The sequence below is a fragment of the Lissotriton helveticus genome, chromosome 7, assembly GCF_964261635.1.
Source record: "Lissotriton helveticus chromosome 7, aLisHel1.1, whole genome shotgun sequence".
NCBI lineage: Eukaryota > Metazoa > Chordata > Amphibia > Caudata > Salamandridae > Lissotriton > Lissotriton helveticus.
The window spans coordinates 929096397-929109808 of NC_136068.1; the positions used below are offsets into that span (position 1 = coordinate 929096397).

Consider the following 13412-nt stretch of genomic DNA (forward strand, 5'->3'; position numbering starts at 1 on the left):
GGGCTTCATCACCCTGGGCATATTTCATTATTTGAATTGTATTCTTGGAGCCACCAGGGGCGCTGTTTGAAAAGCTGATGCAGGCCTACGGGTTTGAAAACTGAAATGTTATACCTGATGAAAGCCGATCTTGTAAAGCTGAACTTTCCGGCTTCCGGTCGGTGGATGTGAGGATCCCCCAGAGATGACGAAGGATATGACACCCAGCGGCCACGCGAGGCGTCGCCTTGCCGCGCGCTGCTGCTATCCGCAAGTAAGCGGCCTTGAGCCCTGTGTGGGCTTCGACGCGAAGTCGCTTCACTCGGTCTGTCCACGAGCCTCGAGACAGGGTGATATGTTGGATCACTGTGAGACGCGTGAAGCCAAAGTCCCGACCGGTCAGAAGCAGGACACGTATGACCCTGATAGATAAGGACGGCAACTTATTCACCTGCATTCTTTCTCCTTCATTGTGGGGCATCCGGTGTGTTTTATGCACGTTCAGAAAGAAATCTTCATCTACATAAGGACGTTACCGCCGATTTCTCCCTCAGTCTTTACGTGTTTGACAGTGACACCAATATCAAAAGCGGACTTACTGCAATGAGCGACGAATTAATGCACTACATTGACCAACTATCCACCGTTACAGAACTCACACAACCACCGCAAAATAAAGAAATAAACAAAACATCACACCGTGTCAATATTCAGGGAGTGCTATCTAAGCCTTTACTAAACTCTCGAAGATAAACGGATCCCTTCATTACTTAAAAACACTGGTAAACCTATAAAAATTGTGCGATAGGAAAACCACGCTGAAACCTCGAAAGCAGCAGTTCTGCAATTAATTATTTGTTCTCTCCTGCAGTTTAACTAGCTCTCTTTCGACAACGGGAACAACACGTAAAGTGAACCGAAATCACAAGAGGATAAAAGTACTCAGGGGCTTATTTACAAGGCCCATGCGCCACTTCTGCGTCACTTTTACCATGTTAAAAATGACGCAAAAGTGGCGCAAGGGCCTTGTAAATAAGCCCCTAAGTGTATAACTGTTTTATGCTACGTGTGGTTATATTTACAAGCGGATCTCATTACAGCATTCAAGAACCCCCCACGGCGACATTAACAGTCACATCTGATGGTCCACCCTGCCAGTGTTTCTTATATTATATTCAAGTTTACAGCTTGATGTAAGATCTTCGGTGTGGTGGGCAGGTGAGGGTGGGTGTAGGCATTGGCGGCTCCCCCTTAGGGGCGTTGCCCTACTGCTTTCTCGCAGTGCAAGAAGGCAGAAACATAAATGGTAATAACTACCATTTTATTTTTCTGCCTTCTCGCGCGGCGAGAAAGCAGAAGTGCCTGGTTGGGGGTGGGCGGTCCTGCTCGAGGGCAGTGGGGAGTGGCTTGCCCACTGTTGTGCATACTGACTGTTTGGGCGCCCACTCTCCCTTTTAATCTATGTACGCTGCTGCAGAGAAAATGGCCCCGGTGGTGCGTGCTTCGCTGCGCCTCACAGCATTGTGATTGGTGGATGGGAGGGAGGGAGGCTACCTTTCATGGCTGGTGATGACGATGCAGGAATTCAATTCCGAAAAGGCAGGACGGCGGGAGTCGGACTGTGGACCCATCCAAAAGCTGAGGTTGCAGCGGCGCAGGACGGTAAGTTTCAAATTATTTTATATATATGATTTAATTTTTTAATTAAACAAACTCCTCCCGCCTCTCCCAATACCCCCGGGACGACCCAATTTCCACCCCCTCTCCCCCCACCCATCCGTCATGCCGGTCGCGACTGATGTCATCTGCAATGCAAACAGTGCTGCACTATTGTTTCAGAGTCCGTACCGCTGCTGCTCATTTCTGCTTTAACGTTTTTCTGTGTTTTCTAAGTCTTTATTTCAAGCAACAGTGAACCCTCACCGAGGCCAGCAGCCCTCTGATTCAGAGCACACGTTCCTCTCCCTAAGGCTACATTCTAATTGCATCTTAGACCAAAGGCGTGACCAATTATAATCTCTCGTGTAAAAAAACCTCAGTGACGACAGGTAGATGGGGGCCATACAACAGGTCCCTATGACCCCCTACCCTTTTGGTAATGTATGGTGGCTCGTGCAGAGACCCAGTAACTGTGTGGCACGGCATGGGGACTAATTCCCTTAGGAACTGGCACTTGGCTCATAGTAAATACCTTCCTCAAACTGCTTTGTATTTCTGCACACACTGAGTGCATTATATCGAATTTAAGTTATTTTAGCACTGACAGTGTATTTAAAGACAGGTTGTTTCCTATACTAATCATGGCCCGGCGCCCACTGACAGCATTATAGCTGGCGACCAACACAAGTAAGTAAAGGGCTTACTCGAAAAGTTTCCAAAGCTGCCTGGAATGCTGCACATTAGAGCCATGGCCTGCTGGCCTCACGGCTCGGGACTCCGCTTGCTGCGGCTGTAGGTGGCACCTGCGCAGTGGCGGTGCATCCATTGGGGACATTGGGGCGTTGCCCGACTACCCATGGATGACCGTCACGCTGAACAGGCAGGTTAAATGTAAATAATAAACTGAGCGTGAGCTCACTCGCAAATTTCTCTGCGGCAACGCTAGCTCTGCTCAGCTTACCAGGACATGCCCGTCATCGCTGAAGGTGTGTGGGCGGGGCTGCAGCAGTGATTGACAGCACAGCACAGCAGTCTGCAGAAACAGCGCAGCTGCAGTGTGCGCATGTCAATTTTTGGGCTAGTGATTTTTAGGACTGGCCAGCGCATGCGCACACGGTACAGTACCTTCCCCTCCCTCCCCAACAGCGAGTCAGGGTGCGAGGGACCCCGGGCCCCCGGGTCCCATTATGGGCAGGCACTAACCCTGCTCTTAGCCAATCCTGGCGCAGTGGTGCTGCTAATGCAGCGCCAGGATTGGCTGAGAGCAGTCACCACGCAGCCTCGCATCATCCTTCCCTCCTCCCTCCGTCAATTGTGGCCTGGCTGCGAAGGCGCGGTGGCAGAGGGGCCCTGATCCTGGGTGGGTGCTGGTTTTGCCTTGCTCTCCGCTGGAGTCAGAAGCCGTGGAGTGCCGCTAGCATGGCCCTTCCCAGGCCGGGCGAGGATCGCACCCGGGGCCTTCTATATGGCGGATCAAGAGGGGCTGCAGCCTGACTGTGAAGACCGGGTCATCATCATCTGCGGGCTCAAGCCAACTGATTCTTCCGGCCACATCTCCCGAGTACCGCTGCCATTGGATCGTTGGGATGCCTTATGAGGTGCTCAAGGTTGCTGCAGGTGGCTGTGGGGTACATTGTGCTTGACAGTAGGTGAGTGTTGTGGTGGCGGCGGTATTTACTGTGGGTTGTTCTGATACTATCTCTAAAGTGGGCATGTGTACCCATGTCTCTTTGAAGCGGATACCGTAACCCCAAATCTTTGACTCTGAAGTGGATTCAGCGCTCTCCAATCTCCCCACTCGGTAGTGCAGGCAGAAATCCACATATCGCTGGCCTAATTCACATTTTGAAAGTTTTTTTGTAAAATTGTATTTGTATAGTGCTTACTACCTCTGCCGAGGCGTCGAATCGCTTCTGATTTTAACTCATGCCCACCTATAGTGGGATGGACGGCACCCAGCCGCAGCCGGTAGTGGGAGTACAGGCCGGGCGGTGATGTGGGAAGGGGTAGGGGGAGGGGCAGGGCAGGGGGTAGTAATGTATGGATTACAGACTTTAAAAGGTAAGTAAACATAAAAATAAATAAAACGAATTTCGTTGCACACACTGCATCGCATTTGGTGATACAGTGTGTGCAACGAAATTCGTTTTATTTATTTTTATGTATACTTACCTTTTAAAGTCCGTAATCCATACATTACTACCCCCCATCCTGCCCCTCCCCCTCCCCACATCACCGCCCGGCCGGTACTCCCACTACCGGCCGCGGATGAGGGCACCGAGTGGGAGGATTTTATAGGGTTATAGAGCGCATTGTGTCAGGGCTCCAAGTAATTTACCTGATATCTTCTCGATTTCTTGCACAGGAGCAGAGATGCTAGTACCCAAATCCCTAAAGACAATGCCAGCAGGTCTACTACAGAACCTTCCTACATCATCTCCAGGGAAGGGGGGGTTGGATAAAATAATAAACAGAAAAGAGACTGGTCCGGACTTGTTTCCTCAGACTACTTCTTTCTGTGGTGTCTGCATATCAGGAAACCTAGAAAATTAACACACCATTAATTCCCTACTCTCCTTAACACTAGTCTTACTATTTCTACTGAAAAATACGTTAACCCACCCTAATGTCTCTGGACCTGGCTTCTCTTCTTTTAGCTGTAGTATTGCTGCTCTCTCTCTCTCTTCTAGTTAGTTGTCACTATATTGATTAAAAAATAAGTAATACATGAATGACTTCCTATTGCTACATGGTTGGTCAATCTTATTATGTCTATCTAGATTACACTTACTTCACTGACTAGATGAGAGTTTCTTGTATTGGGGTTCTGATGGTTAATGTGGTTTCTTTTTAATATTTCTCTTGACTAAACCTTTCTTCCTTTCTCTGCCTTACAGGAATTCTTCAGCTTCTGTCAAGGTTTTTGATTTGGTAAGTATCAATGCAGTTCCTTGTTTCTTAATGACGCTCTGACTTTTCTACATGCATATGATAGTCTCTCTCACTCCTTCTCATTACAGCCAAAAACTATTTACAGCAAGTTCTTTCAGGTGGTAACATTTGGTATGAGCTACGATATCTTTTTCTTCAGTTTGGCCAAACACGAGTGTTTTTTACTTAGCTTCGATTTCCTTTGAAGCTCCTACGAGTCTAGGGTTTTCTCCTCAGCCGAGGGCAACGCCTCTAACTTCTTCTTAGGTGACGTTTAAGAATTCTTCCAATCTCTACCGATGACGTCGGAAACTTGTTTACCTCATAACGCACTAACTGGGACTAAGGACTTAAGGGGGTTGAGTCACGCGCTTGAATTAACGCGCCGTAACTCGTTTTCCTCTACACTCGCACAAAATGCGAGTGGAATACTGCAACAGTTCCTTAAACTAAGGCAATTGGGGGTTACACCAGAACTGAAACGTAGGTCCTCTTCAGGCTATGGTTCTGGTGAAGTGCGTAGTCTCTAACGCTCGCGCACTGCTCATACCCCTCAGACTCATAAGTGACACAAGGACTAGAACACCGACCTCACATCACCATGGCCACTGTGGCAGCCATCTTGTCTCTCCAGTATCGGACTCTTTCCGTCCATGCAATGCAGACAGGGATAATCTGGTCAGCTTGGACTGATACGGAGCCACATATTTGTGAATCCGCCTGTCGGGTCCTGACACATTGTGAGAAAACAGTGTGTGTGTTCGCAAGAATGCAGTGCACACAGTGTTGATAAGCAGTGCCTCGAAGGAGGATGCAGTCTGGTATTATAAAGGACACGGGGGACAAGGTGTTCAGACAGTGGACGTAGACCTCAAGCAGAGAATGCAGTGCACAAAGTGTGGGTGCAGTGCAGAGAATGCCAGGGCCGGTTTTCGTTCCCAGTCCGGCCCTGGCTGAGACACCAATGCAGTGCACGATGTGATGGCATAGTGTGCATGTGGATGCAGAGCAGAGAGGAAGTGCACAGAGTAAAGGGGAGTTTTCAACATGGTGATGCAACGTGCAGTGTGTGGTGTCTGTGCACTGCAGGGCACACATAATAGATGTATTGCAGAGCTTAGGGATTCAGTGCCCAGTGAACGAAGAAAATGCAGAGACATTCAGTGGGATGCAGCAGCCACAGTGAGGGCTCTTTGCTGAGAGCACAGTGCAGAGAACAACCTCTAGCTACAGAGAGCATAGATGGAGTACACAGAATGCAGATGCAGCGCATAGAAGTAGCTGAAAGCTGCAGTAAATGTAGTTATGTAGAAAGGGCTTCAAAGAATGAGGTCTGAAAAGTTGCAGTGATCAGAGTAGGTGAGTAGTATAGAGGGAATAGAGATGTGCACAGAAAGTTGAAGTGCAGTGTAAAGAATGGGCAGAGAGAAAATGCAGTGCCAGGGTAGTGTGTGTGTGTGTGCCTTGTGTGTACAAGAGCCACAAAACATGTATTTTTCTAGCGACTTCGGGATGTCGGTGTGCTTAGATTATTGATTATTTAAATTAAAATGACTTCCCAAACAGAAAGGTTGGATCCCACCCTTTGTGTAAGCGTTCTAGGTTGTTGGGAAACGCTTGCTCGCTGCAGTGCAGTACACTAATTATTTAACGCCCCACCACTTTCAAATCTCACCAGCCACCACTGCACCTGGGTGGCGTAAGCCAGAACTGTGCAACTTCACATGCACACAATCCAGACTGGTGCATCTAAAAATACCAAAAGCAGTTTTCCGATCTGCTTGGATATTCCTGTGTTAAAGAAAGATACAGCCAGCAAAGAAACCCTCCTTCTGCGATCCCTCGAAAACAATCAATTAACCTGGTGGTGTAACGTGAAACCCTAGAGACTAATTTGTTCTCTTTCCACCTGCTCAACTAGTGAATAGCGCCTGCCTCCCCTTTCACTGATCCCTCTAGGCTCTTTTAGTCTCTGACCGACTTTTTAATGTTATTGTCCTTCTCTGTCATATTGTTGTGAGCCGGTATAGTCAATGTAGAGCACGCCAGTGACCATTACCTGAGGTCTTTCTTCCTTAAATACTTCAGAAGAGAATTAAATTAATAAACACATTTGCGTTGCTTGTCAATGCGGGTCTTTAAATCAGAGATGTGAATTCTGAAGGCCAGTTTATTATCTAATGTAACGGTTTAGTGTTGTGCCGATGAGAACAGGTCTTGATAATGCGCTATTTTGCAGTTGAGCGCTATCGTCACTTATGCGACCCCCTGAGAGTGATTTGGGTGCTATCTGCAACTTCCACAAAGGTTACACATATTACGTATGCAAAAATAACGCAATGTTACCCATCCGGAATTTTGGTAATTGTTTGGACCTGTTATCTTTTGGCGCTAGGATTCCATGCACAGCCAGGTCACGCCACATTGCATGACCAGCTGATGTGTCACTGCACGGATGTGTTTGTGCTGTTCCAAGTCCTAGGGGGTGTTTGTGCTGTTCCTGGGGGTGTTTGTGCTGTTCCTAGGAGTGTTTGTGCTGTTTGTGGATGTGTTTTGCTGTTCCTTGAGATGTTTGTGCTGTTCCTTGAGATGTTTGTGCTGTTCCTAGAGATGTTTGTGCTGTTCCTATGAGTATTTGTGCTGTTCGTGGGTGTGTTTTTGCTGTTCCTAGAGATGTTTGTGCTGTTCCTGGGGGTGTTTGTGCTGCTCCTAGGAGTGTTTGTGCTGTTCACTAGAAAGCAATTACAGTTTTTATTGCTCAATGATCTGTGTGTTTTTGTATCCATCCCCAGGGGTGAACTCCTGGAACCCCCGTAGGTTGTTTAGGCTTGCTCGCCGCAGTGAAGTAAGACAATTGTTTTACGCCCGCCACTTTCAAATGTCACCAGCCGCCACTGGGTATAGGTGGCACAGCCAGTCTTTAATAACCAGCTTAGGTCACGTGAACACAGGGCTTTAAGTGGGCCAACACTGGTAGTTTTTTTAAGGGGGCCTCGAAACAGGTCTCTATCGGGCTCTGTTTTGTGCCCTGGCACAGGCGGTCCGTTTTTTTCTGGACTGCAGTGACAGGGATACATCGACGTGCGCATGCTCACACTGCTCACTTCTCACTAGTGGAGAAATTACATCATGACGTCATGCCAGTGAACATTGTAGAGGAAGGGAAACCCTTTAAAGAGGTTCATTTTCTCTCTGGATTTCCCTTCTCATTTTGAAACTCAGGAGCAGCAATATTGTCATGGTATCACCAAGGATTTAAGTGGAAGCTTTTTCAATCTTAGATACAAGCCATAGTTGCTGCTTATTTATCTTATGCAACTAACAACCATTGACTAAGCAATAGTCTTGACTTCTTGTAGGGATTATGTTACTTGTTTTATCATATATCTGGAAGCAATGACAGAAACAGCAAAATAAAAGTCTGGCAGCATACTATGCAAAGCACAGATTTGTAGCTTACGTGTTTTAAGCCACGCCCATAATTTAACTATCCACGCCCCTTTGAGAGACCCCCGAGTTTTTCCATCCCATTTAATGCCCTGCATGAACACATAGGGGCATATTATCAATAGAAGGCGATAAATATCGCAAAGCGAATTTAGCGCTTTTTTATTTATCGCCGTCTATTGCTGGAATTTATCGCCTGGTTAGCACATTATTACCAACGCGTATCACTGAGGCGATTAAAATTCCAGCGGTTGCGGCTTTATCGAGGGGATATCGCTGGAAATCCAGCGAAATTACTATGTAGATGGCGAAAACGTTGGTAATAGGCCAAGGTGCACTTAGCATTATGATCCACCTGCCATAGGATAACAAGGGTAAGTCAGCATTTTATCCGACGTTAGTTTTTGGCGAAAACAGCGGTTTTCTCCAAAAACTAATGTCTGATAAAATGCTGTGGGACACCTTGTAAATATCGGGATGTGCACTTAGCGATATTTTACATGTCTTTCTATGTGAGGTATGCCCAGTGACGCCCACTTTGCATCTCATTAGAGATGCAAAGCGAGGCATCGGAAAAACGTCTGGTAACATGCGCTAATGCATGTTTTCACCGCCTTGTAAATAGGGCATAAAGATTACCTCTGCTTTTTTGGCTTTTAAAGCCAAAAAAGCAGACATAAGGACCTTGATAATATGCCCCATAGTCAGTCTCTGAAGGGATGCTTGGAAAAACCATTGTTTTGGTGGACTAGAATGGTGTAATTGTTTTCCTTTCAGTTGACGAGTTCACCAGGAAACAAAATCAAAGGTACATATTGACACATAAGGACATATTCTGCTAGCATCACACGTTGGTAGATGGAACCATTTGCTGGTAATTTTAGCGGTGTTTCAATACATTCCTCCAAACCGTCTGCCGTCCTTCAGCAAATGTAAAAGTCGAAATCATTAATAATTGTTACTGCGTTTACTGCATTTGTAATAGATGTTATGACACAGAAGCAGCATTCTAAGGTAGCGAGAAGAAGCTGGATTAAAAGTTACATGTAAACGAAAAACTGTTTAAAGAAAATGAGTATGTATTGCATCGGAATTGTTATTACCTTGGGCCATGTGGAAATAACATAACAGTGCGTGACATTATTATTTTTTTGTTTATATTTTAATTGAAAAATTACGCCTCGCAATACTTTTTTTCTCATCAAACATAACTATTTCACAAATCATTCTACAGCTATGGCGTATAAGTTGTCAGAATAAGGTTACATTTAACCTTGTTAAAATATGTATACACCAGCGCACTTCATGTAAAAGTCACTGCATCAGAAACACTTATTGAAATACTTCAAGCTGCAGTAAAATATTTACTCACTAGGTGGTGATCTATGATAAGGCGATGCTCAAAAGTGTTCTGTTTATTTACCATACGTCATGTCTGGAAATGTATTGTTCTATCGAACCACTTGACCCACGCAACGGGAACTGGAAGGGAGTGCCTTTTGCCATTTCCTGCAACATAATTATTAAAATTGCAGGAAGCACCGGCTCTGGATTACTTCATATCTTGCTACAGCTGTGTGCAGATAGCTCTCTGTTCATCTGGGAGCCTGGACTCGGTGGCAGGATGAGGAAGGTCGCCATTACGAGGCAAGTGCTGTGTATTCTCCTGAGTCTTTATGTAGCTCGGGCTGTATCAGAAACAATACGCTGTTCTATAAAGGAAGAAATGGGAGCGGCTCCTTTGTCGTAAACGTTGCAAAGAAATTACGATTAGATGTCAACAAGCTCTCTCAACGCAGAGCTAGGGTTCTGTCTGAAAACAGCACCCAGCATTTTGAGCTAAACATGCTCACAGGAGATTTGTTGAGTAAAGGAACAATAGACAGAGAAAGCGTCTGTGGCAAAAGGGTCCCGTGTTTTTTACACATGGAAATTGTGCTTGAACACCCCGATCAGGTGATGAGACTTGAAGTAGAGATACAAGACACCAATGACAATTCTCCAGAGTTCCCAAACAAAGAACAGCTTCTGAAAATCCCAGAATTATCTCCTCAAGAAACCAAATTCCAGTTACAGAGAGCCCGAGATTCTGACGTTGGAAATAATGACATCCAGAACTACACTCTCAGTAAAAATGAACATTTCCGGTTGGAAGTAAACAGCCGCAGTGATGGTGGAAAATATGCCGAGCTAGTTTTGGATAAACAACTAGACCGAGAACAACAATCGGAAATTAACTTGGTGCTGACAGCAGTGGATGGGGGAGTACCACCGAGATCAGGAACCACCCAGGTAAGGGTTATTGTGTTGGATGTCAATGATAATCCACCTCAGTTCAACCAGGACATCTACAGGGTACAGGTGGCTGAAAACAGTCCCCTGGGTTATCTAATTTGCAAAGTTGAAGCCTCTGACAAGGACTATGGCTCGAATGCAGACCTAACATAATCTTATAGTGCGATATCGGAACAAAACACACAATTCAAATTAAATCAAGTTACAGGAGAAATCACAGTATGGGGAACTATTGATTTTGAGGAAGCACAAACGTATGAACTGTATATTCAGGCTACACACGGAGGTGGTCTGTCTGCCCTTTGCAAAGTGATCATTGAGGTCCTGGATATCAACGACAACCCCCCAGAGATTAAGTTCACCTCAATCACCAGCCGGATACAGGAGGACACTTCACCAGGTACAGTGGTGGCGCTGTTCAGCGTCAGAGATAAGGACTCCAATAAGAATGGAATGAATGATTGTTTTATTCAAAACGACACACCATTTGCTTTAAAATTAAAGTCAAATAATTACTTTTCATTGGTAATCGAACTTCCTGTGGACAGAGAAAATGTATCAGATTACAATATCGTGATCACTGCAATTGATTCTGGGCATCCTCCATTAAGCTGCGAGCAAACCATCAGAGTGCAAATATCAGATATTAACGACAATACCCCATTTTTTGAGCAGCAATCCTACATCATGGAAGTGAAAGAAAACACCAGTCCGCCATACCCAATAGGATTTGTCAAAGCATTTGACAGCGATTCAGAACAAAATGCAAAAATAACCTATTCACTTGTCTCTGACAACACCAGAGGCCTCTACCCCTCTTCTGTGTCTATAAATTCAGAAAATGGGAAAATATATGCTTTGCGGGCCTTTGATTATGAGCAGATAACTAAATTTAAAGTTACAGTGAAAGCTCAAGATGGCGGCCTGCCACCACTAAGCAGCACTGTAAATATCAGTGTTACCATCACTGATGAAAATGACAACAGCCCCATCATCTTATATCCGGTGCAGAACAATACGCCCCCCTTCACCGACCTGGTGCTCAGGTCAGCAGCTGCCAACTTTCTTGTTAGTAAAGTGGTTGCAATGGATCAAGATTCTGGCCAGAACTCCTGGCTTTCTTACCATTTATTAAAGGCAACAGAATCTGGTTTGTTCACAATTGGAAGCAGTAATGGAGAGATCAGGACAGCTAGAGCCTTAACTGAAGCAGACACTACCCAACAAAGACTCTTAGTTGTTGTGAAAGACAACGGGCGACCGCCCCTCTCCTCCACTGTATCTGTCAATATACTTCTAGTTGATGGAATGTCCGAATTGTTACTGCAACCTCTTGAAAAAACTGTTGCTGAGGAGGAGGAAAGTATGTTAACTATATATTTAGTGACCTCTTTGGCTGTCATTTCTATTTTGTTTTTGCTTTCTGCTGTGACTTTTATTGCCATAAAGGTCTTTTGTTCAAAAAGGTCAGGGGATGCTTTTCTGCCACGGTCTGGAAATTTGTATTATCATGCGGACATTCCAAACAACCTGTTGGACATCACAAGCACTGGCACTCTGTCTCAGTCATACCAGTATGAGGTATGTCTGACAACAGGTTCAAGGAACAGTGACCTTAAATTCTTGAGTCCAATTGTTCCGATTTTGCCTGCTGACCATGTGACCGCAATGAACAACGAGGGCATTCCTGACCACCAGGCAGAACCCAGTTTGATGGACACCAGCACCCCAGTAAAACAGGTGAGAAATGAATTATTTGAATTATACCTTTATGTACAAGAGTTAAGAGGCATACTGCTACTGAACCCTGTATAGAATAGATGATACTGTGGGTTGATTAGAGGTAACATGCCTTGTGTAAGGGCTGCCCATCAAATGCAGAATAGTTAAAGGCAAGACTGTACATGCATCTCAACTGGCACTCCAATTGCAACATATTCCAGACGACAGCACTTTACATTCTTCAGAGTTTGAGTCTCGGTTGTATGCAACACATCACCTCCTTATGGTATTTACATTATGTTCGATAAATGGTAAAATAACCACTTATGAAGCACAATGTGAGACATACGCACATTTTGGAAATGTTTAAATACTTGGGGGCATTTCTTTGATGTTTTACTCTAAAATGTTTTGAATTACTCCCTAGTTCAACTGCCCAACTCTTTTTTGTTTGTAATCAGTCTGTTCTCACCTTTACCTTATTCATCGTGCATGGTCACCTTGTAACTATACCTATGTGCCATGCTCCTTGAGTTGTACCCACTCATTGTGGTCAGTGAACTTTACCCTGGGAGCCCATTAAGAACCTAACATGTGGAGGATGTTGATGAACGTGTGGCCCACCTGCCATATTTTGAGATCCACGAGTTCCTGGCGGGGAATCTCACTGCCTACCGTGCAACAGCTGATGTAGTGGATACATTTTCAGCAGAGCAGGATGCAGGATGCATGGGGTTTGGCCCCACTCGGCATACTTTTTTTTTTTTTTGCGTGCACTCCTGGAGGATGTTGATGAACGTGTGGCCCACCTGCCATATTTTGAGATCCACGAGTTCCTGGCGGGGAATCTCACTGCCTACCGTGCAACAGCTGATGTAGTGGATACATTTTCAGCAGAGCAGGATGCAGGATGCATGGGGTTTGGCCCCACTCGGCATACTTTTTTTTTTTTTTGCGTGCACTCCTAGATCAGGATTTTGTTTCAGTAAAACAAAAGCAAAATTTCCCTGGCCAAGGGGAGTATTTTTGCTGCACATCAGGACCACTAATGTTCCTGCACAATACTAACATTCCCTGCTTAAAAAAAACCTTTGTTTATTGATTGAAATCACGATAGTACAGTACATGATTGAACAACATATTGCATGTTACCATTAGAAATTCCAGTTCAACATCAATCAAGATTATTCAGGACGCATCTCCTACCAGTCTCTCGTGCCTGTGCATCTTCATTTCGACCTCTGCGGTATAGCCGCCTCACGTGGGGACATTAGTGCCGTCTGTCAATCTCCGTCCTCTATAGGGCCCATATCAGTTTGCCAACACTCCCTGAGCTTCGGGAAGGTATCCGGAAGTTTATTGCTCAGTTTCGTATAGGG

General features: G+C 45.3%; 1 protein-coding gene across 1 annotated transcript; it reads left to right on the plus strand.

The window, feature by feature from the left end:
* The first annotated feature begins 9640 nt into the window (after positions 1-9640).
* On the plus strand, positions 9641-12126 carry LOC144769337 (protocadherin beta-15-like). The gene is given in 2 exon segments (XM_078653400.1): positions 9641-9743; positions 9746-12126. Coding segments are annotated over 2 exon segments (2484 nt in total).
* Positions 12127-13412: the final 1286 nt, after the last annotated feature.